General features: G+C 43.8%; 1 protein-coding gene and 1 long non-coding RNA gene across 2 annotated transcripts in view; one reads left to right on the plus strand and one right to left on the minus strand.

Moving 5' to 3' along the window:
* The first annotated feature begins 1,523 nt into the window (after positions 1 to 1,523).
* Positions 1,524 to 21,140, plus strand: LOC129011684 (uncharacterized). The gene is made up of 3 exons (XR_008493401.1): positions 1,524 to 1,736; positions 2,801 to 2,961; positions 20,335 to 21,140. It is a non-coding gene; the product is annotated as an uncharacterized LOC129011684 (long non-coding RNA).
* Positions 15,967 to 23,939, minus strand: part of MIPEP (mitochondrial intermediate peptidase) — a 159,322-nt gene continuing 151,349 nt past the window's right edge. Inside the window, exon 19 of the mRNA XM_054446835.2 lies at positions 15,967 to 16,223. Within this exon, the coding sequence (XP_054302810.1) occupies positions 16,126 to 16,223 (98 nt within the window). The 3' untranslated portion in view covers positions 15,967 to 16,125. The remainder of the gene's footprint in view (positions 16,224 to 23,939) is intronic.

A 23,939-nucleotide genomic window follows, 5' to 3' on the forward strand; every position in this document is an offset into this window, starting at 1 on the left:
TGCCCAAAACCTTTGTCCCCCACCATTATTTCCCCACTTTCTTTTCCTGACAGCCTTCAGTTCTCTCCTTGTCATCAGCCTTTTTCTTCATGTATCCCAAAACTTTTTCCCCACCGTCTTTTTGCAAAGCCTTCTCTACTCCCCCATTCACCACACTTTTTCCCCATCCATCTACCCAAAAACTTTTCCCCACAGTTTTTCCCCACTATCATTTCCCCCTCTTCCTGGCCACCTTCTTTTTCCCTCTCCTGCTCTCATCACCCTCTTTTGCTCCTCCATCTACCCAAAAACATTTCCCTCATCTTTTCCCAAAGCCTTCTCCTGACTCCTGCTGCTCACCACCCTCTTTTTCCCCCTCCATCTTCCCAAAAACTGTTTTCCCCATGTCTTACCCCACTCCTTGCCACCCTCTTTCCCTTATCCATCTATTCAAAAACATTTCCCCACTGTCTTTTTGCAAAGCCTTCTCCAAACTCCTGCTCACCATCCTCTTTTCCTCTCCATCTACCCGCCCAGTTTTTCCCATCTTTTTACAAAGCCTTCCCCCCACCCTGACTTCCCACTCGCCATCTTCTTTCCCCTAACCTGCTTGTCACCCTCTTTTCCCTGTCCATCTACCCAAAAACTTTTTCCTCACTGTCTTTTCTTTCTCCACGGTCTTTCTTTTCTGCCCACCATCTTTTTGCAAAACCTTGTCTCCCTCCAGCTCACCAACCTCTTTTTCCTTCTCCTGCTTGCCATCCTCTTTTCCCCTCATCTACCCAAAAACTTTTCTCCCCACTGTCTTTTCTCCATACCATCTTTTTGCAAAACCTTCTCTCCCTCCTGCTCACCAACCTCTCTTCCCCCTCCCTCTCAGCACCCTATCTTCTCCTCCCACTTGCCACCCTCTTTTTCGCCCTCTATATACCCACAATCTTTTCCCCACTGCCTTTCTTTTCTTCCTACGGTGTTTTTCCCCACCATCTTTTTGCAAACCTTCTCTCCCTCCTATTTGTCTCCCTGTTTTTCCGCCTCCATCTACCCACTTTTTTCCACTATCTTTTCCCCACCATCTTTCTGCAATGCCTTCTTCTGCTCGCCCCGCCATCTGCTTTTCCCTTTGGCACTCACCACCCTCTTTACTCCTCCCTCCATCTACCCCAAATCTATTTCCTCCCTCCTACCACTCCAGCTGGCTGCAGTCTCCGTTGCTGCCACCAACCACAGCGATGTGAGCCACAGTGGCGCAGGCTGCAGCATCCAGCGTGTGGCAGGCGGCTTCTCCCTCCGGTCCTCTAAGCCGGGAACAGAGCAGCTAGTCAGGAAGACACAGAAGAGCCTGAAATGGGCTGATTTCAGCATCATTTATATACAGATGTTATGCAAATGAGGTTTCTGGACTACATGTTCTGATTGGATGAGAGCAAGCCTTAGGACAGCCAATTAGAGTATGAAAATAAAGTCCAATCAGAGTAGGTCTAGAGGTTTTCTCTCATCCAATCCAAATTTGGAGTCCAGGAATCACAGTCCCATAACCTCAGTATATAAGGTATGCTGAGGAGGCCTCAAGCCATTCTAGGCTCTTGTGTGTCTGCGGGACTAACTTCTCTGTGCCAGGCTTAGAGAACGCAAAGAGGGAGCCATCTGCCACACTCTGGAAGCTGAAGCCTGCGCCAGTGCTGCTTGCCTCACTGTGGTAGATGGTGGTGACAGAAACTGTAGATCGGCCAGAGTGGTAGAAAAGTTGCTGCAGGGTAGGTACACTCTCCGGGGCAACCGCAGACTGCCGGTTGGGTGTGCTGTTAGGGCTGCACTGCCCATGGCTGCACTGTGCACGGTAAGGGGGGCTGGTTTGGGGTGCTATCCGGGTTTGCATTGCAGGCGGTGGGGCCGGTATGGGGAGGGTGGTTACACTGCCGGAGGCTACAGTGCCTGAGCTGGGAGGCGGGTTATGTCCGCTATTGTGAACTGCTGGCGGCAGGGTGATGGGTTGGGTGAGCTATCCGGGGCTAGAATACTGGCAGGGGAGAGGGCAGTGTGGGGGCACTGGCGGGGGTGTGGGGTGTTCGTTATCAGGTAGCTCAGGGCTGGTTGGGGGCACTATATGGGGTCGTGGAGGGGAGCAAGTTGGGGGTGCTATCTGGGACTGCACTGCCGGTGCTAGGGAGGGGGTGGTTTGAAGCACTACCAGGTGCTGGAACGCCTGTGGCAGGGATGGGTCGGGGGCCCTATCGGGGACTGCACTGCTGGTGGCTGTGGGCAGCAGAGGTGGCAGCAAATAGCGGTGGCCTCCAAAGGGGCTGTTCTCCTCTTCCTGGACTCCAGACTCTAGAGGGCGACAACGTCCTGCTCCTAGTGGAGCTCCGCAGGCGCACAGCATTTCCTCAGGAATCCTGAACACAGCAGGGCCCCCACACCCACCGTGGTTCCCTGGCCTGAGCCCTCTCACTCTGTGTTGTGGAGACCACCTGGGACCCCTGGGCACGGAGTAGCAGACACCACGGAGAGACAGGGCCCTGTAGGCTGAGGCATTGGGAACGGGCACTTGGGCGGAGAGGGCTGGCTGAGTCTCAGTTTCTGCTGCTCCCACCCTCTGAGGAAGGTATCCCCGGTGTCATGGGGTTCCCGTGGAGTGGGGAGCTGGGCACTTCCATGTCTCCAGTCCCCACCCCAGGCCCCAGTTCCTGGCCAGCTTAGACCAAAAGGAGAGAGAGGCTGGACTGTGGAGGGAGGGTGCGAGTGCCTTCGCTGAAACTGGCCAGTGGCGGGTATGACAAGGTGAGGCTGTAACTCTACCACCTCCTCCATCCTGTTCTAGGTTTTTCTGGCCTTGCCTGCCCAGCTGCTCCATGCCTGGCTAGAGGAGAAGGAGGAGCCACATGTGGTACACTGGAGGCTGGAGCCTGCAGATGGCATGGCTCTGCGGCTCACCTTGCTGCAGTTGGTGGCGGTGACACAGACTGCAGCTCGACTGCAGTGGTAAGAGGGTGCCCGTGGCAGCCAGATGGTAGGGGCTTTATCGTGTGGGCCAGTGCATTGAGGGTGACAGCAGAGATGGTTGTATTGGTGTCAGTGTCAGTGGTGGCAGCAGCAGCAAGTCTGGGAAAAGAAAAGATGAAAAAGAAAAATTTACAACTGCTAGATCTTCTCCTGTCTGGAAGTGTTGTGTGTGCTGCCAGTACAGGACACCCGTGGGCCACTGGAGGGGGAGTTCAAGACCTTTTCTGTGGTGTCTAAGGACAAGGGCGAGTTGTAGGCAGGAACCAAAGTCAAACAGGTGGGGAGGAGAGCTGGGTACTCCCTTTCCCTGACTCAGCCTTTTATTGGTGAAGGCAGGGATGGGATGGGAAGAGCTCACATGGCAAAGACTCCACACAGGTGTGCAGCACACCCTGACGGGGCCAGAAAATGTCACTGTGAGCCCCAGAGATGAAAGACACAGTGATGGGCTGCTGGGCGACTACCAAGTGTAGAGATCCTGAGTGCCCAGAGAGTTACCAACCACTTCCCTTCCCTGTGCAGACCAGTGGAGGCAGATACATAGACAAAATGGGAAGAGGAAAGAAAATGGCTTTCAGATCTCCCCACCATAGAGATTACAAGATTATTCCAGAATGGTCACAATTTTTTCACCGCCCACTCTCGGTCAAACAGTGTCCATACACTATCTCATTCTTATGAGGGTTACTTAGTTCCATTTTATGATGCGGACATTTAGGCTCAACTTGTCCCAGGTCACATAACTGTTAAGTAATTGTATTTTCCCAGAATCACCCTCTTTCAACCTCACGACGATGCTTCCATGGTTGGAAAATAAAATTATTTACAAAAGTGAAAGGACTAGGGGCAGCTGCAGGGCTATAGGCCTTTGAAGACATTGCTCAGTCTCTTCAGATAGTTTCTTTCACATGTTCTATACCTTGGTCCCCCAAAACAACTCCTCCGTTAAGACTGCTCAAAATTGAAATAACACTGTGGCACAGATGTTTTGCCCATCAAATTCACAAAGATCAAAAAGGAAGGACTGAATAGGCAGAGTGGGTGTGTGTTAAGAAAACACGTTCTCATACACTGTACTACTTGTGGCAATGTAAACTGATAAAACTTTGTAGAGGGAAATATGGCAAAGTGAGTCAAAAGTTTTAAACCTGTTAATACCATTTGGCTCAGAAATTCTACTTGTAGAGATTTATCTTAAGGAAATTTTCACAAAGGTACACAAAGATTAATTACAAAGATGTTTAGCTTCAATGTTGTTTGGAAACTAACATAACGTGCAATAGAGGCCTGGTGAACTGAGTACTGGGATCTTCACACTGCACAGGGGAGCAAGAACCTCCTCCCTTGCCTCTGCTATGTGGGATTTTCCAAAATCCTCCTGGCTTCTTTTCCCTTCCCTTTCTTCTTCCCAGAGCAGAGGCCAGCATTACCTCAGTTGGTGGGTTACACACATTGGGTGGAGATGGTCAAAGGCCCTCTGCTTGGACGAGTTGCTCCGTGTTTTCATTCCTCTGGCCAAGGCCAGTGCTAGGTGGGGACTGGTGAGCTGTCTGGCCCCACAGGGCTAAGCTTTTCTTTAGGTGGGTTTATCCCACTTCTCAACAGTCTAACAAAGAACAGATTCCACAAGCCCACTTCCTCTCTTGCTGCAAGCTATGCCTTCTGATTCTGCCTTCATTAGAAATAAGGGTGATATTTTGGTTCTCCACCTGCTATTTCTCAGTTTGGGTGGGGAAGATGGGTGCTACTTACTGAACTCTCCCAAAGACCTTCAAGAACACTGAGCAGAATACTATCTAGCCATAAAAACTGATGTAGAAAAATACTTATGATTGGAGGAAAATCATGGGATTTTAAAGCAAAATAGCAGGTTACAAAACAGCATGTAATAAACAGCTGAAAAAAACGGGGGCATAGCAATGTATTGTGGCTATTTTCATCTTGCTTTAACCTGTTTGATTTCAAACTTTATTTTATTTGCACCCAAAGCATCCTAACTGCTGTTGGCACTCCTTGTGTGCAATGAGACATCCTTACAGTATCCTTCTAAGAAATTCACTGTTTTACTCAAGCTAGTTGAAATTTGCATTCTATCACTGCAGTTAAGAGCGTAAACAAATAAAATGTTCATGTTTCTAAAAACCCTGAAGAAGACAGGTTGACAGAGCTACCTTGCATGGCCAGAGAAAAGCAATTTACCTTCCAATTTTCCCGATATGACAGTATTTCATCTATCTCTGAAGATATAAAGACTAAATTAAAAGTGGTAATGTGGACATTAATAAGAAAAGAAAGGGAAATAAGAATTACGAGGATTCATATGTGCTAGGTACATTCAGAAATTTACAATTTCCTAACAAAATGGAAATGTTCTATCAGTTGGAAAAGCATGCAGAAACAATTGTACTTCCATTCAGACATTACCTTTTGAAGCCTGTCACCCCAATGAGTGAGGGAAGGAAGTAAACATATCAGAGGCAGGAAAAAAACTTATTTCAAAAGATCACTTAGCAAGAACTTCTTAATTATCAACGAAGCTTTGGTGAAGATGCAGCCAGCTGGATATCATACAACAGACACTATATTAGTCACTAGTTAAATAAAGATGAAAGGATACAAGTCCTGACTTCAATTTGCCCACAGTTCAGTGGGGAGATAAACATGGATAAAGTATAATTATAGGTTTCATTTCTTATGCTGGGTACAATGGTGTGTGCCTGTAGTAGTTACAGCTACTCAGGAAGCTGAGGTAGATTTTTGAGCCCGGGAGTTTGAGGCTGCAGTGAGCTATGGTCACACATGAATAGCCACTGCACTCCAGCCTGGGAAACATAGCAAGACTCTAACTCTTAAAAAAATTTAAAAGAAATTGGATCATGCAATTATGGAGGCTGGCAAGTCCAAAATCTGCAGGGTTGGTTGGCAGGCTGAAAACCCAGGGAAAGACAATGCTGTGGTACAGGTCTGAAGGTGGGCATGTGGACACCCAGAAGAAGCTGATGGTGCAGATAAAGGCAAAAGGCAGTATTCTCAAGAATTCCCTCTTGCTTGGGAAGGTCGGTCTTGTTCTATTCAAGCCTTCACATGATTGGACAGGGCCCACCTATATTTGGAGGGCATTGAAAGTCCACCAATTCTAATGTTATTTTCATCTATAAACACCCTCACAGAAACACCAAGAATAAATAATGTTTGTCCACGTATCTGGGTACTGTGGCCCAGTGAAGTTGCTACATACAATTAAGCATCACAATGTCTATCCTAAGAATGTGGTGCACAGCCCTGAACATGGGACTGTGATGCTCCATGATGGTGCGGGGTGTGTAATACATCACTGCATTACAGACCTATAGACTATACCGCAGAAAGAGTGAATGTGAACCAATGTAACCTGTGGACCCTGGGTCAGTGTAGGTTCATGGGTTGTAACGTGTACCGCTCTGGTGGATGTATGTACATATTACACAAGAGTGTGTAATACATACTCTTTCTACAGACCTCTGGGGTTGGTGCCCTACAGCATCACACATGGCCTGGTCTGGCCTCCTGTGCTCCTTGGGCGGCAGCTGACCATGAGGTCAGATGAGCATGATGTGCCATCCCATTGCTCTTCCCATCACCCTGGCCAGGCTTTGTGAATAATCTGTGTTCCTGGCTTCTATTTCCTCCTCATTTGTTCCTTACTTTTTCTCTTGGCTTCTCGCTCCATTCACCATTCCCTCAGTTCCAAAATTCCCTGGGAGCCCAGTGTCCTCCCTGATGCCTTGCAGTGCTGGGCGCTGTCACCGTTCTACCACTCAGAACCCTTTCCTCTCTCTGCATGATCCATGCTCTCTTGTGGTGTCTTCAGCTCAACAGTTTTTAACAGCTGCATCAGGTGCTGTATTAGTCTGTTACAAAAAAATGCTACAAAAAAATGCCCAAGACTGGGTAATTTATTTTATTTATTTATTTATTTACTTTTGAGATGGAGTCTCACTCTGTTGCCCTTGCTGGAGTGCAGTGGCACGATCTCAGCTGACTGCAAGCTCCAACTCCCAGGTTCACGCCATTCTCCTGCCTCAGCCTCCTGAGTAGCTGGGAATACAGGAGCCCACCACCACACCCGGCTAATCTTTTTTTGTATTTTTAGTAGAGATGGAGTTTCACCGTGGTCTCGATCTCCTGACCTCGTGATGCGCCTGCCTCCCAAAGTGCTGGGATTACAGGCATGAGCCACCGCACCCAGCTGGGACTGGGTAATTTATAAAGAAAAGAGGTTTAATGACTCACAGTTCCACATGGCTGGAGAGGCCTCGGGAAACTTACAATCATGGTGGAAGGTGAAGGGGAAGCAAGGCACATCTTACATGGTGGCAGGAGAGAACGAGTGAGGGGGGAGACTGTCACAAACTTTTTTTTTTTTTTTGAGACAAGAGTCTGGCCCTGTTGCCCAGGCTGGAGTGCAGTGGCATGATCTCAGCTCACTGCAACCTCTGCCTCACAGGTTCAAGCAATTCTCATGCCTCAGTCTCCTGCATAGCTGGAACCACAGGTATGCACCACCACACCTAGCTAATTTTTGTAGTTTTAGTAGAGATGGGGTCTCACTATGTTGCCCAGGCTGGTCTAAAACTCCTGGGCTCCAGCAATCCACCTGCCTTGGCCTCCCAAAGTGCTGGGGTTACAGGCATGAGCCACCACATCCAGCCTGCCACATATTTTTAAACTATCAGGTCTCATGAGAACTCATGCGCTATCACAAGAATAGCATGGGGAAAATCCCCCCCATAATCCAATCACCTCCCACCAGGTCTCCCCCGACACGTAGGGATTACAATTGGACATGAGATTTGGGTTGGGAACACAGAGCCAAACCATATCAGATGCTGCAGGGGCTGGGGACACTGAGACCACTCAGACCTGGTGTCTCTGTCACTCTTCTGGGTTCTGTCTGTCTCCAGGACCTCCCTCCCCTTCCATGGTATAGAAGGAAAGTGCTGTAATGTGCAAATTGCACAGGAACGCCTTAAGACATACATTATCCACTCAGCAGTTTTAGGTTCGCAGCAAAATGGAGTGGAAGGAACAGAAATTTCCTGTGCACCCCTCCCTACTGTGTCTGCCATATCAGCATCCCGCATCCAGAGTGGTAGACTGGTTACAGGCCATGAACCTACACTGATGTGGCACCACCACCCAGAGTCCACAGGTTATGTTGGTTCACATTTACTCTTGCTGTGGTACGGTCTATAGGTTTGGACAGATGTCCGATAATCTTTTTTACATTTTGGCATCCTTGGGTAGCTCGTCTTGTAGGAATGGACTTCCTTCAAAGTGGAGGCAGGCAGATCCTTCAGACGGGTCCATGGAGCCCTGTTTTCAGTTGCTTTTCTAATTCTCTCTTACCATTTACCTCAAAATCTTCCTGAGGTCTCGCTTCCTTTTAAAATCCTTGTCTACTTTGCAGCATCACTCTGACACTCCATTGATTCCTCAGTACCTACTGACTACATGGTTAGGAGTGCAAGGGTAGGATTCATGTTTTATTCATCTTTGGGTCTGTAGCACCCAGCAAAGTGCTCAGTAAATGCGCAGTAATTGATTCGACCTCTGAACAAATACACACTGTACTAAGAATCTACACACCGAAAGACAAAAACAAGACAAATGTGAGTGCTACAGGTGTCACGCTTGGCATCACACATGTGCCTGTGTATTCCTTCAGGTGGTTACCAGGAGCTCTGCCACTGCATGTCCACTAGTGACGGGTTCGCTCCACCACCCCAGCTGGGTAGCCACTGCTCTCACATAAGGGGTCCAACTAAAATTGCCAGGAATAAATTCCCCTGGACTTTGACTTCTCAAGAGCTAAGAAGGTTTGCTGAGTATTCTGGCATGACGTTTGGTGATCAAACAACTGCTGGCCAAAAATGATGAGTATTTCCCCCTCTTGCTGAAGATGTGCTCCATGCAATAGTCCATCACATTGATCATTCATCAGTCTGGAAGTGTGCAGCCAATCATATTATCACATGTTGCTCTGGCTTTTTTTTTTTTCCCAATTTCCAACCTAAACTATAAAGTACTTTGAGAACACACAGTGAGCCATAAGCTTGCCAATAGAGTCCTCTGTGGTATGGAACTGGCTTATTTCATACACAATCTGCAAACAATGAGGGCACTATTAGAAACATACTGTGCTGCACAGAGCATTTACACTGCTTATCTTTAATCTTCCCCAGCAATCCTTGCTTTGTGCGCATTTATGATCCTTGCTCTCAGAAGTCCACATACTTTTTACCAACCGTAACAAATTATTTAACTCATCTAATGTATGTATGTCCGTGCAGTCTGAAAACAGTAATTGTCCTTGGGAAGAAGTGAGTTTAAGAGAACTCTAGGGCACTCATCACAACTCCAGCCCTGCCCTCCACGTGGTAGCAGCTCTTTGGACTGGGGCTAAGTGCTTATTCTTGTGCTTCATTCCTGTTAAGCTCAATTTCTTTACCTTAGGATAACTTTGCTGGAAAAGGGCTCAGACTCAGCCGACCATTGTGGCCTCTGGCTGTCACAGCTTGTCCCCGACATGCTATGATGTTGGGTCCCCTTCTCATCCCCTTGGGATTTCTTCTGCTGGCCCACAGCCAGAACAACTAGGCCTTTTACTCCACCATCCCTCTGTTTTCTTTTGTTTTGTTGGTAAAAATCAATCCTTCTACGATCCATGCATAGCAGTTTCAAAAACTGAATTTCAAGAGCAGTATCTGAAGAAATAGAAACATGATTTGGTCCTTTGAGTAAATAGAATAAATTTTAATAAATCAACTTTGAAATAGTTTTAAGAGTTAAGAAAAAGCACAAAACTGAGATCATCAGAGCAGCTTGGCCTCAAAGGACAGGCAGCAGGATTCTACAGGGTTTGAGCCTTCCTAAGTGAAGCTGTTTCCTGCAGGCTCCCTATTCCAAGCTCCTAGCTAACAGCCCCCTCTCCCACAATTGGCACCAAAGAGCAAAAATAACTTTGTACTTGATGCTGAGTCAGTGTAAAAAGCCATAAAAAATTTCCTCTAAATGTCAAAACGTTTGCCTCCTTTGAGGCTTCTCTCCTTCTACTGGGTCTGGATAAATTAGCACTGGGCTTGTATTGAGTCACAGATCTGGGCCCTGCCACAGAGAGCTTCCTCCTAGTGTGTGATCCTTTTTCTCCAAACTATTGATACAAAATGCACTGGAATAGAAATCAACAGAAACTGGTCAAAGGTGTGGCATACACATTCTCATGTAGATGTACAGCTGTGCTTAGAATTCCTTTGTGGAGTCTGGTTTGGTCTTGGTTTTCTTGGTGTTTGATTCATTTTTCTATGTAAATTACAAAAACCCTCCACATTTCTTCATGGATTATATTAGTCCGTGTTCTCCAGAGAAGCAGAATGAGCTGGATGTATGTTTTGGAGGAGATTATGAGGAACCGGCTCATGTGATGAAGGAGACTGAGAAGTCCTGTGCTCTGCCATCTGCAAGCTGAAGACCCGGAAAGCTGAGGGTGTGGCTCCAGTCTGAGTCTGAAGGCCCAAGAACCAGGGGAGCCAACAGTGTAGATTCCAGGTTGAAGGCAGGAGAAGATGGATGTCCCAGCTCATCTGCTTTACTGAGTCTGCTGAGTCAAGTGCCAGCCTCATCCCAAAACACTCTCCAGACACACCCAGAAATGTTTCATCTGGGCACCCTGTGGCCAGTCATGCTGACACACAGAATTAACCATGACATTGGACGGTTAATTGGATCTTCCTAAAGCAGTGATAGGAGCGAACAGAAACATTTTCATAATTTTCAATTATTTTTAATGAAAACTATATCTGATGGAATTGTTTAAACCTAGCCTGGCCACACATTATTTCCTGGGACCGCCCCTCCTTCACTCCCTTGGACCCTGATGACTTTATGCCCAGATTACACTGGAGGCCTGTGCTGATTTTCTAACACATATCTGCAACTGAGCTGGCAAAAAGAAAACTAGGCAAGTATGACAGATACATGATGCACAGGCTAAGTGCAGAGGAAAGAAAAACGCCAGCTGCAGGGATGAGGGACTCACCCCTTTAGAAGTTTCTACTTGAGCAGCTAGAAGACTACAATGCCACTCATCAAAACAGTGACTCAGGGGGAGTATTTGGGATGAAAGAGGAATCTGATGTTGGAGGTCAAATTTGAAGTGTCTTTAAGACCTACAGGTAATGAGACAGCTGGACAAACACATGGAACTCAGGACAAGGGCTCTAAGGACAGCACAGCAGCTGACATCCTGTGTGACAGCCTTGAAAGCAGCATGCTCGCCGCTTACATTTTGGAAGGGAAAATGGGTACAATGTTGTCTGCCACTTTGGGGCCTTCTTGGGTCACATGCGTTTTACATTTATGCAGTTGATATATTTATGTTTCCTGAGTCTTTTATATATTAGACACCATGATTCTCAATCCTTTGTTATTCTGTATTACAAAAAGCTGAATTCTTATTTCAAATATGGGCAAATTAGAGCCTCCCACATTGCCTAGGTGTATTAACCACACTGATATCATGACCTCTCTTTTGAATTAGTTTTCCAGTTCACACCTACCATTTATTTCATGATTGGTTTCAGACTTGTTCCTCCTGGAAACACTCCCTAACAAGCACCCTTGCAGGAATGAAGACACACCACACACATCTACCCCATTACTGCATGTACTCAAGAGTCAGCTTTTATATGATCTCTCCCAAGTGCTCCTCCAATGGGGATCTTTCACTCACCCCAAAGTGAGGATAAAATACTTGAAAGCATGAGCCCAGTGCCTGTGGGTGTGCAATTAACTTCAGACCAAGGAAGTGCCGAACGCATCTGGATTTCAGCAAGGCACCTGACAAAGTCCTTCAGGATGTTTTTGTACATGAGATAGAGAAATGTACCTGGAGAACAGCTCATACTGCCAGATGATCTTACTCAAAAGATGCAGATTAAGCAAAATATCAACCCAAAGGGTGGTCCCTGATGGCCCACCAGCCCTGTGCCTGGCTTGTTTCCTACATTTCCTAGATTTGGTTTCAGACTTGCTCCTCCTGGAGACACTCCCTAACCAGCATCCTTGCAGAAAACTGGTGAACTAGAAAAGGCCTGTGTGGGTCACGTGGCCACCCAATACTACAGTCGTGTCTAAGGTATGCGTAGGAGCCTGCACAGCAGGAACGGGGTCTTCTGGAGACCTGCATGAGATGCAAAGGGCAGTGGACAAGGAGCCAAGGGAGGTGGCTCTAGTCACGCCGGTATGGTCCCAGCTTGAGGATGCTGGGCAAGTCCCGAGCTGTCTGCCTCCCTAGTACCACAGTTATCACTGCTACCTTGCGAGTTCATGTGCTTCACGTGAGACAGCTACGAGACAGGCTCCTGGAAACTGGAAAATGCTAAGTAAATGTCAAGCACAATTGTTGTTCACATTTTAACTCAATCGCTTTTACCAAATCAGGCTAAACGCTGGGTATTCATAACGTCTTGGGCTGTACAAATTGTTCCTTGAAATGACTCAGAGACATTTTCTGAATTGGCTTCCATCAGCCAAGCATTTCTTCAGAACTGGAAAAATGCTTTAAATTTGGCTTTGTCATGATTATTAAAACACTCTGTACATTTTTTATTATTGAAATTAACACACTGCCTACTTTTTAAAAATTGGAAAAAGAAGAAAAAAGGCCTAAGTCTCAACACCTACACACTAACATTTTATTCATAATCCACCAGTTTTTATTAGGTTATTTTCAGCGTTTACACATTCATAAGAACTTTAAATTAGATTTTTAGAAGCTGATGGTAAATTGTAACTACAGGAGAGAATTTTCCCAAGAGGACTGTGGCTTATGGATTTATTCCCATCATAGGGGCAAGCATTCATAATAAAATAATTTGCTACTATGATTTATTCAGCTGTTATTGGGAAGAAGTAATGACCCCTCCACATTCTGTGAAGCCTCTTGGAGGTTTCATGTGCTCTGACTCTTGGTCAAAATTACATATACTTTTAGCAATTTTTAAAGAAGTGTAGAAAGTTGAGATGCTTCCTGAGCCCTCGTATATCTAAGAATGTCGTTTTACATCTCCGTCTTCACCTCTCAAAACTTCTTTCAATTCTTTGGCTCTGAATAGTGATGAACACTTGCACTCTGGAGTCACTGTAATTCTTGCTCCTTTATAGCTAGGCCTGTTATTTCCGGCTGAATATTTTTAGTTATTTCCCAGGGTTCCGAAAAGCAGCAATAAGTACTCCACAAAGGGGGTGGGCCATAACCAAATATGTCTGGGAAATACTGGCTCATGGATGCAATGCCAAATCTGGTTTGCGATTGCAGTGTTGCTCACATGCACAGTCAATCTTCAGAGAATCCATGCATTTTCCAAATATATTTAATAACAGGACCCTTCTGAGTTCCTGGTACACCAACTAACAGTTCCTGAGAAGTGTTCTTTCTGCAAAGCCCAACTTGGGATATGCTATATATTTTAATTAAACTCAAACTTTAAATTAAACTCAAATATTTTATTTAAACTCCCAAAAAAGTAGAATATATCTAGATGAGGGTCTCTTTTCACTATGTTTTAATCTGGAATTCAGAATTCTCTCTTTTGTTTGCTTTTTAAAAAACTGGTAAAATATACATAATATACCATTTACCATGGAGCAGAACCATTTGAATGTGTATAGTTCAGTGGCACTAAGGACATTCGCACTGTGTGCCACCATCAGGGATTCTTTCGAATTGCACAGCCGTTCTTTCAGCTTAAAAATAGTTTCTTGAAATCAGGGATTAGCATTCACTCACCAGTGCCCCTACTAAGTGGTAGGCACTGGTTTGTACTCCTGGGAATACAGGAGTACACCAGAATTTATTTCTGGTTATTGCTTTTGTTGCAAATGCCCTGGCTTCATCTGAGGAATTCTAGAATTCAGAGGGTGTAGCCCTCCACTCTGCTGTCTTGCTATCTGCTCTCAATGCATCCCTTTAACCTGCATTCTGAAAGATGTTTCTCAGGTTTTTCCTTGACAATTTTCTTCTTTTCTGATTCTGACAATGTTTTAAATCATTGTACTGTGGTTATCATTTCTCTGCATTTCTTTATCTTACCCATCTTCCTTTGTAACTTGTCCTATTGTCTTTTAATTTCTGCCTGTTCTTTATGGCTTTCAACTTCATAAATACCATGTTTTCTCAAATCTCTTTGTGAATTCCAGAGAGGGCCAGGCACGGTGGCTCACATCTGTAATCCCAGCCTGGCCAACATGGTGAAACACTGTCTTTATTAAAGATACAAAAATGTGCTGGGTGTGGTGGTGCACGTCTGTAATCCCAGCTACTAGGGAGGCTGAGGTATGAGAATCATTTGAACCTGGGAGGTGGAGGTTACAGTGAGCTGAGATCATGCCACTGCACTCCAGCCTGAGTGACAGAGCGAGACTCTGTCTCAAAAGAAATAATAATTTTCTAAGTTATGATTTTCCAGCATCTTGCAGCTGAAGTCTTCCTTTCCCTTTTCTGAAGAATGCTTTTAAAAAGGCTCCACATAGACTTCTTTTTTTGGTTACTCACCCCTACAAAAAAGACCTGATAAAGATGCAGGGGTTTTGTCACTGTCGGTGCACCTGGGTGCTGATGAAAGCACTTTTCAGATTACCTGTAACTGATTTACCTGTAAATTTCTCCAAGTCTGTTTCCCAGAATGAGCTGGCATCTGTGTATTGCCAGTTTGTCAGGATAAGATCTCTTTTTAAGTTAGCTTGGATATTGTGAATAGGGTGAGACATAGAAACAGCAAGATTCCTCCCTGGGCACTGCACCAGAGCCCTTCCTCAAACTTTTGTCTCCGTTCCTCAGCTTTGCTTTGGGTACAGAGGAGACACCACTGCCAGGCTTGCCCACTCCCTGCCCAAGGCTGTGTGAGCTGCAGTTTCCAAGTGCTGCTGTATATAGAGAGAAGCTCTGATGGGGAGCAACAGGGGGAAGGACCCACTGCACCACTCAGTCAAACGCAAAGCCCTACTTGGGGTGCTGGCTGCTCTGCTTTCTGGTCAGTACCGATTTGGATTTCTAAGGGTGAGCAGGAGGTGGGAAAGCATGAAGGGTCGATCCCCCTTGCATCCAGGTGCACCTGGCACAGGCCGGCCACTGATGATGTTTCTCCATCCAGTCCCATCTCTGAGCATGAAGAAATTCCTCCAGATTCTGCAAACAGGTTGAATGTGTGTCCTAGTTTTGGGCATTTTGAATCTTTCCTTTCATCATTGGTCATTTGGTGAGAAGCAAGAAGAGGCTGTTAGCAGATGCCTTTTTAAACTGGAAATTCATAATTAGGTTTTGACTTTAATGGTGGGAAAAACCCATTAAATAATTTATTTCCTGATATTAACCAAAATACAGTATGGTAGGCAATAGTGTAAACCAAATGAGTTCCAGATAAAAACAGACATGGTTTGTTTCCTGATTCACCAGTTGCTTGACACTGGTATGTCACTTATTAATTGTACCTGCACTTACTTACTCATTCTACCTTCATTGCCAAGCCAGTCCTCTGTGTTCTGAGTCTATTTGCCTAAACAGTCAGGAAAAAACAGTACAGATAATTACATGTATTTTGGAAACCACACTTGGTTTGTTGGTTGCCTGTAATTGACTATTTAAAGTGCATTTTCTAAGCCTACTTTAGATAGTGGTCTTAAGAAATGGTCATCATTCTTAAAAGAACTATAAGTGTAACCTGTCCGAAGATTGCTTCAAACTCTGTCTTAAACAATTTTGCTTTTAGTTAATTATTTAATTAAACCAATTAAAGATCCATGGAAAGAGGGAAAAGCTCAAGAGGAGAGTGGTTATACTAAGGAAATGCCCATACCCTCCATTTAACAATGCCATGTAGAAGTGTTGTTACTAGGTCAGAGATTTCCACGTGCTCAAATATTTGCCAAACAGGTGAAAAGCCAGAATAATTAAAACAAATTATTTATTCCAAGTTCTACCGGTTTAAAGTTTTTCAGAATTACAGAAGTCAACAATGAAATCAGAAACAAGCTCTCACAGCTGTAGCATTTACAACAAACTCATTATCTACATGACCTTGATTTAAGAGGTGTAGAGTGTTTCTGTTATTCAGAATCCATGAGGAAAGTTTCGAAGTCCAGATCCAAGTCAGAAACGAGGGCACTTACGAAGTCATCAACAGAAGGACACTTCTGAAGCATACCTGCAAACAAAGGAAAGGTCAGCACTGCGTTCACCAGGAGGCAACAGGAAGCACAAAGACACAAAATCAAATCCACACACTAGAGGAACGCTCTGGCTTTCTGAATTAAGACTCTGGCTGTATAACCTGAATGCAAGAACATTTTATAAAGTCATGGGCAGTGTGTGGGCCTTGGAGCTATTTATAATTTTAATGCATTTTTACTATCAAATCCATCCTTAGCTTAGAGATTTAGGCCTAAATATATTTCCTAAGGGCTATTATTTTTGCATATATGACTATACCCTTAGAGACTGATATTAGAAGACTGAATTTTTTTAGTTATCTTTGACTGGGATGATTCACAATTTAACAAGTTTAATTACATATCAAGTTTTGCTATCAAGTTCTACACACTTTACAATCAATTAGATGTTAATTCTTTTATAGAGGTCTTATATCAGAATCAAGTTTTTGGCTTTCCTCCAGATTTCCCTGTCCCAGAGAACTCCTAGCTTTGCAACTTACTAACTGTGTAACGCAGAAGTCACTTAAAATCTCTGGCATCCAAATTTCCTACAAGGTTGCTATAAGGATCAAACAAGAAGATGTAGTGGAAGCAATGAAGCACCATGCCTAGCATATATTAAGAATTCAATAAAAAGCTGAATTCATGTCCTTTCTTCACTCTAAAGAAGCCAAAAACAAAGATTGATGCAATTAACCTTATTGCTTCAACCTACATTCTTGGCAGAAAATGCTAACTCAAGGGTTGAACAGGCTCTAGATACTGACATTTACTTTGGGAGATGAATTCTGTAAAACCATTTTCAAAATCAAGGCATTAAAAGATTGCAGGAATCCTCTATTGTTCTCCGAACCTGTATTGCAATTCAGTGAACATGAAGGAAGCATCTGTTGTGTGTGAAGGATCAGGCCAGGTCATGGGTATACAGGTGGGCAGGCTCAGTCACAACATGAAGAGTGAGAGGAGCAGTCGGCTGGGCAGAACTGCATATCCATATGGCAGAAAGCTAGCCTTGACTCCTACTGCATACCATACATAAAAACTAATTTGAGATGGTCACAGACCTAAGTGTAAACACTAAAATTATTATCTTAAAAAAACCTCATGAAGTATCTTTGTGACCCTGAAGTAGGTATAGTTTCTTAGGACACAGAAAGCAATGACCATAAAAGGAAAAAATGTTAGATTTCATCAAAATTAAAAATGTCTCTTGAAAAGAAACCATTAAGCCAATGAGTAGACAAATGATAGAGTAGGAAAAAATACTCACAAAACATATCTCACATAAGACTGGTACCCAGAAAATACAAAGAACTCCTTTGACCCATTGTAAAAATATATTTTTTAAAATTACAAATTGACAAAAGATTTTACCTTCACAAGGTCAGGTTTTTCACAGAAGAAGATACCTGAATAAGTAACACAACTAATAGGCACTGAGAAGACTTCAACATCATTAGTCACTAGGGAAATGAAAACCAAACCCACAATGAGATACTATTACACATCCACCAGAACAGCTAATTTTTTTTTTCTTCTTTTTTTAAAGACAAGGTCTTGCTCTGTTGTCCAGGCCTGGACAACAGAGCATGTGCAGTGGTGTGAACATGGCTCACTGCAGCCTCGACTTCCCAGGCTCAAGTGATCCTCCCGCCTCAGCTTGAGAGTAGCTGGAACCACAGGTGTGTGCCACCACACCCAGCTAGTTTTTAAACTTCTTGTAGAGATGGGGTCTTGTCATGTTACCCAGGCTGGTCTTGAACTTTGGGGCTCAAGCGATCGTCCTGCCTTGGCCTCTCAAAGTGCTGGGATTACAGGCGTGAGCCACTGTGCTATACCAAATGTTGACAAGGCTGTGCGCAACCTGAATTGTCATACATTTGTGGTGAAAGGATAAAATGACACAATCACTTTGAAAAAAGGTCTAACAGTGTCTTATGAAACTAAACATATACCTACACTAGGACCCAGCAATTTCACTCCCAGGTATTTATCCAAGAGAAATGAAAGCATATGTCAACAAAGAAACAACTTGTACAACCCCAAGCTGGAAACAACCCAAGTTTCTATCAATAGGATATGAATACACACACTACAATATATTCATATGATGGAATATTACTCAGCAACAAAAAGGAACAAACTATTCATACATGCAACAACACAAATGGATCTCAAAAACATTATGCTGAGTGAGAGAAGCCTTATGTGAAGCAGTACATACTGTTTGATTCCATTTATATGAAGTTCAAAAAGTTAGTCAAACCAATCTATGGTGAAAAAAAACCAGAACTGTGGTTGCTTTTGGGAGTGGATATTAGAATCAACTGAGAAGGGGCAGGAGGGCCTCTGGTGTGATGGTCATGTTCTACATCTGGATAGTGATTTGAGTTATAAAGGTGTGTACATGCATCAAAATTCATTGAAAGGTACATTTGAGATTGTGCATTTCACTGTATGAAAAGTTTACCTAAATACAGTAAGCAACTATTGAACTCTAATGCTATGCATGCAAAAGAATCTAGGTGTAAAATGTACTGATGTCTGCTACCTTGAAATGCATAAAAATATAAGGCCAGATACGGAGATGAAGAGATGTAAATATAGAAAAGTGTTTACTAAATGGCAAGTATATGAGTGTTGTACTATTCATTCAACTTTTCTGAATATTTGAAAAATTTTAACATAAAATCTTGAGAAAAAGTAAACTGTAGATGCTAATAGCATACAAAGTGCAGTCAGTGTGGAGAACAGAAGAGAAAGATGAATTCCAGTTAAGAGATTCAGAAGGATTGTGGAGGAGATGGGATTGAGCAGAAATTTAACAGATTGGGCCTTTTAGGTGGAGGAGACAATATAGGAAAGGCACAAACATGGGGAAATGCACAAACATGGGGAAATGCACAATGTGTGCTGACCAAGAAGTGGTCTGGCCGGTAGAGTAAGGCTGGAAGAGACTCTGGGAGAGGAACAGGAGAGGACCCAGGGCTCTGAACCAGGCCAACCAACAGAACAGGAAGGACAGACTGAGCTGGAATCCAGGAGGAGCAGGGTGGTGTGGAGACACAACCTTTGTCAAATGTGAGGTGGAAGGGGACACTCCATGTGGAAACAGTGAGGACACAGAGCTCAGGGACAGCTTGGGGACTAGAGGTGCAGATGTGATCATCCCACCAGAAAGCACATGGGGTGGGAAATAGACCAAGGACTATCTAGATGGTGGACATGAAAATACTTGGTCCAAACACATACTTGAAAGCCCTTAACTAGACCTGGGGTAGTTGAGAACAATACCAATATTGTTACAGTTTCAACTGTAGACTAAAATATTCTCATTGTCTATCTAATGTCTATCTAAATTCTAACAGCTCTATCTTAGGAAATATGTGAGGAATAATGGGCAGTTACTAGAAGAGAATGTCATTGCTGTGTCTATTTGTGCAATTAAAGTTCAAAACACAGTGTTCTTTTTTATAGTAAAATAATCTGCATGCATGAATGCAGGCCTTGCCTCTGGCCCAGCTGTGTCACTAAGGATAGAAACACTGGGTACGTGATGATAGCTAAAGTAGCACAGTTGACAATGTAGCTTCTAGATATAGGTTATTACTTAAGTAGACTGAATCTGATTATAAATCAGGTTTCATGCATCCCCTATGTGCCAGGTTTCTTGATACAGAGAACATTTGTAGGGAAAACATTTAATTAAGACATGGCTTTCCATAAAATGTGCTAGCTTATCACACCATTTCTTCCTTTTTAATATTTGAGGGGTTCCCTCTCTCAGCTTTGGAGCCCTCCTCCTCTGTACAGGGTAGCTTCTTCCTTCTCTTTTCCTTCTTGCCTATTGAACTCTGCTCCTTAAAACCACTCCATGTGTGTCCGTGTCCTTGTATCTAAGCCGGCATGAGGATCAAAAATCCTGGTGCTCCACCACTCATCGGAGCCATATCATTTTGGTGCGTTGGCCGAGAAAGGAAATTCATTCATCAGACTGAGTAAAGGAAACTTATTTTAAACTATCTATGGCCTTTAATAATTGAGTAAGGTGTACTCCTATGAACAAAATTTGAAGCATTTTATTTCTCTGCCTGATTCCTCTAGAATTTGGAAATTATCTGTCTGGGAGCTCTGAGTTTATCTTGGGACCTCAAGAGGAGAGGATCACCCAACTCACAGCAATCAAACTCCAAATGGTGCTGTAAACTGAACCACACATGGACACGTCATCCGAGGACCCTTAGATCAACCCCAGGAGGAGCCCTAGCTGCTGCTCCCCATTCGACGCCCCTTTCCAGCAGGAAGTAGCCAGAAGACATCGTCGCCCAAACCCCTAACAGCAGTTAGTGCGGCATCTCCACGGGGGGAATGTTGTAGGAGTTATTGATAAATTATTTTAAGCAGATAGAGAGGAAAAGGGGTCCTTGGGAAGTTTTTGTTTTTTAAAGCATGTCTGGAAAAGTTTCTTGTAAAGCTCCAGCTCTTAAAGCCAGGCCAGTTACCTGATATCCAAACGCCAGCCATGAGAAAGTGGGTCCACCCAAACATGGCGATTCCTGTGGCCTTGCCCTTTCCCCACATTCCTGGATACACGGCCACCCCGAAGTATCCCCACCTGTGTAGAACATCATGGTGCCCTGCATTTGCATATTAAAAGGCTAGGGTGGGAGGGCCAGCTTTTCCTGTGGGCTACGTGAATGACATGCCTAGTCAAACCAATCCCCTGAGCCTTGTGCAAATCAGACACTGCCTCCTCCAGCCTCTGTATATATACCTAGCTGGTATCTGTGGCAGGTGGGGTTCCCTCTCTTGGCTTTGGAGCCCCCCTTCCTCTGTCTCCGTACAGGGGAGCTGCTTCTTTCTCCCTTCCTTCTTGCCTCTTCTTGTCTATTAAACTCTCTCTGCTCCTTAAAACTAAAAAAAAACTATATTTGAAACATTTCTATAATTACATGACTCGTCGTTTATAACTAAATGACTGGAATTCTCAGAAGGGAAAGCCATTCATTCAGAGCCAACCTATTCAGGTAAGTATGGCCATCCTGTTCTTTGAAGTGGTTCACTTCAACTCAACAAACTGCCAACATAAATATGACCTTACGCTCTCCTTCCCAGCAGACAGGCCCAACTAACACACGTCCTTCTCCAATTTCCCACCTTAAACAATTCCTGTACCTCACAGAATGGCAACTGTGGCCACAAGAGAAAAATATATACACTTGTGGGCTTTTCTAAAGAAATATAGTTAGAGCTAACTGGTTTGGTGATTTTGTATGTAATGTGATTGCTGAAGATGAAGGTTCAAAAAGGAGGAAATCAGGACCTGAGCCTGGAGGGATAATGAAGAACAGTTACTGGGGAAGAATCCTGGGCACACTGTTATGCTAGCCCTGCTCTAATTAGATTTAAATGTTCTGCGAGTGTTAACATGAACTAAACCCTACACAGAAAATTAAAAAAAAAAAAAAAAAGTTTCAGGTAGTTCCACAAGTAAGAAAAACTGGATTTGGCTTTTGTATATGGCCATAGTAAAAAAATTCCAAGAAAGCTTTGGTTTCTTTTTTAAAGCTGACAAAGATGTCCCCTTTGCCTTCAAGTCTTAATTTTAGAAGGGTGACGATTAAAATTGTATTTTCTAAGCACCCCTGGGAACCAACTTGGAGCTGTTAACTCCAACCAAGGTGGATGGAGTTAACAAACACATTTCACTCTGGAAATCACCTAAATTAGAGGGAGAATGAATGGATCTTGCCAAAAGGACTCAAACAGGCAATAACTTTACAACTAAAAAGAGAAAAGTGTCAATAGCAATATAAGACAAAATTGCATCAGGACACACATTGCAAATATGAGCTCACAAAAGGAAGCAGGTAGTAGATCTTCACCTATTTGTCATACTGAGAGGGACAGAGAATATACAAAGAGTACTTAAAGAGTGAGAATTTAATGTATTTTTCTCCTCATTTTACCTGAGAGACAAATGGGCTAAGAAAAGATGGTACAAGCCAGAACATTTTTGTTCTGACGGCTCTGCTCAAATTAGCGTGTTTCATAACCTTGAAGTACTAGGGTAATTATTCTAGCCTGACTAATTTAAATTATAATATCAACAAGATTCCAAGACTGAGTCTTAAAATGGCAGGGTTTCCAAACTGCGGCTTTCCAGTCCTCTTCTTCCGAGTGACTGCAGACATACAGCTGGAAAGAAAGTGAGGAGAAAAATACCATGCAGGAGGACTTGACCTGCAGACAGCTGGCCTAGACGGGGCTCATCAGAGAGAATGCCAGCCACTCCACTCCCAGAACCATGATGGCTGTTTACAGAGCATTCACTGTGCACCAGACACTGTCCTAAGAGCACTGATCCGTGGTCTCCTTAAAACACACCTTGAGACACCTATCTTCACAAGTAATAAAACAGAAGCCAAGAGAGTCACACAACTCACAGGTTTGCTTTAACCCTGGCAGTCTGGTTCCTGAGCCCATGCTCTTAAAGCACTATGATATATTGCCTCATGCCCCGAAATTCTGTCAAATACATTCTAAAAAGGTTTATATTTAAATGTCAGCATCCTTGATGTGACAGAACCTAAATATGTAGAAAATCTTGAGAGAAAGGTCTCATTATTTCCTGATGCCACCCATGAGCACTTGTACCCAGCTTACATGGCTTCCATTCTGTGGAGCACACTTTACAAGCAGTCACGACTGTGCCCATCTAGCTGGAAGTAGAGGGCAGAGATCAGTGGCTTCGTCTCACAGGGCCGTAGTCTGGCACTGCCAATGGTTGCCTGGCCCAGCTGTGACCGGGACACTCATGACCAGGACAGGCACTCATGTAACGACCAAGAGCCTCTTCCCATCAGGGCACACGCTGCTCACAATGCTTGGTTGCTGCTGGAGTTCCTGTCTTGGTGTGATACTGGGAGGAAAAAGTGCCCAAGAGTTCTGTGCTTAGGGATGCTTTCTGGGTGGTCTCCAAGTGTCTGTGGTAACCCCTTCAAACAGAAGCCTTTACATATTTAAGGAGCTCCTAACTGCATATTTCTACACTTTCACCAAGAAAAAATCCTGTCAGCTCCAGGATGAGTTCAAATACGTATGTGTACAAAGCTGCAAGTTCATATTCTGTTATTTTGTAATACATAATGAACATATAATCCAACCAGACCTTCATTTAAAAATCAGCAAACTCATGGCCTCACCTGTTTAACCCTTGAATGCCCTTTTGGATGTACAATTAATATAATTATTTGAAAACATGATGGAGAGCAATTGGTTGGCAGTTTGACTATACTTGTAAGCCAACCTTGCAAAGACCAAATCTCATTCTGGCTCCCTTTCCTAAGGCCCTAGGGTGAAATGGTTGGTGTATCATTTAATTTCATAAATACAGGGGATTACCAGGCAATTAAAAAGTAGAATTATTTTAAAGCTTGGAAGAAGAAGAATAGGTACATCTTTTCTTTGAGTCTATTTCATATATTGCTTGACACCAAGCAAAGGTGCCCAATAAAATGAAACTATGGCTGTTTGATCAGTGGCTGAGTATGATCCAAATTTAATGAAACTCAAAGAATGAATGAATGAAGAAACTATTAATTGAATATTTGTAAGAGTTTTTCCATTCATTCATCCATTCATTCAATCTGTGCCTAAATGCCTAATGTGAATTTCAGGAAGGCAAAACAAACAACCAACCAACCCCA

The sequence above is a fragment of the Pongo pygmaeus genome, chromosome 14, assembly GCF_028885625.2.
Source record: "Pongo pygmaeus isolate AG05252 chromosome 14, NHGRI_mPonPyg2-v2.0_pri, whole genome shotgun sequence".
Lineage (NCBI taxonomy): Eukaryota > Metazoa > Chordata > Mammalia > Primates > Hominidae > Pongo > Pongo pygmaeus.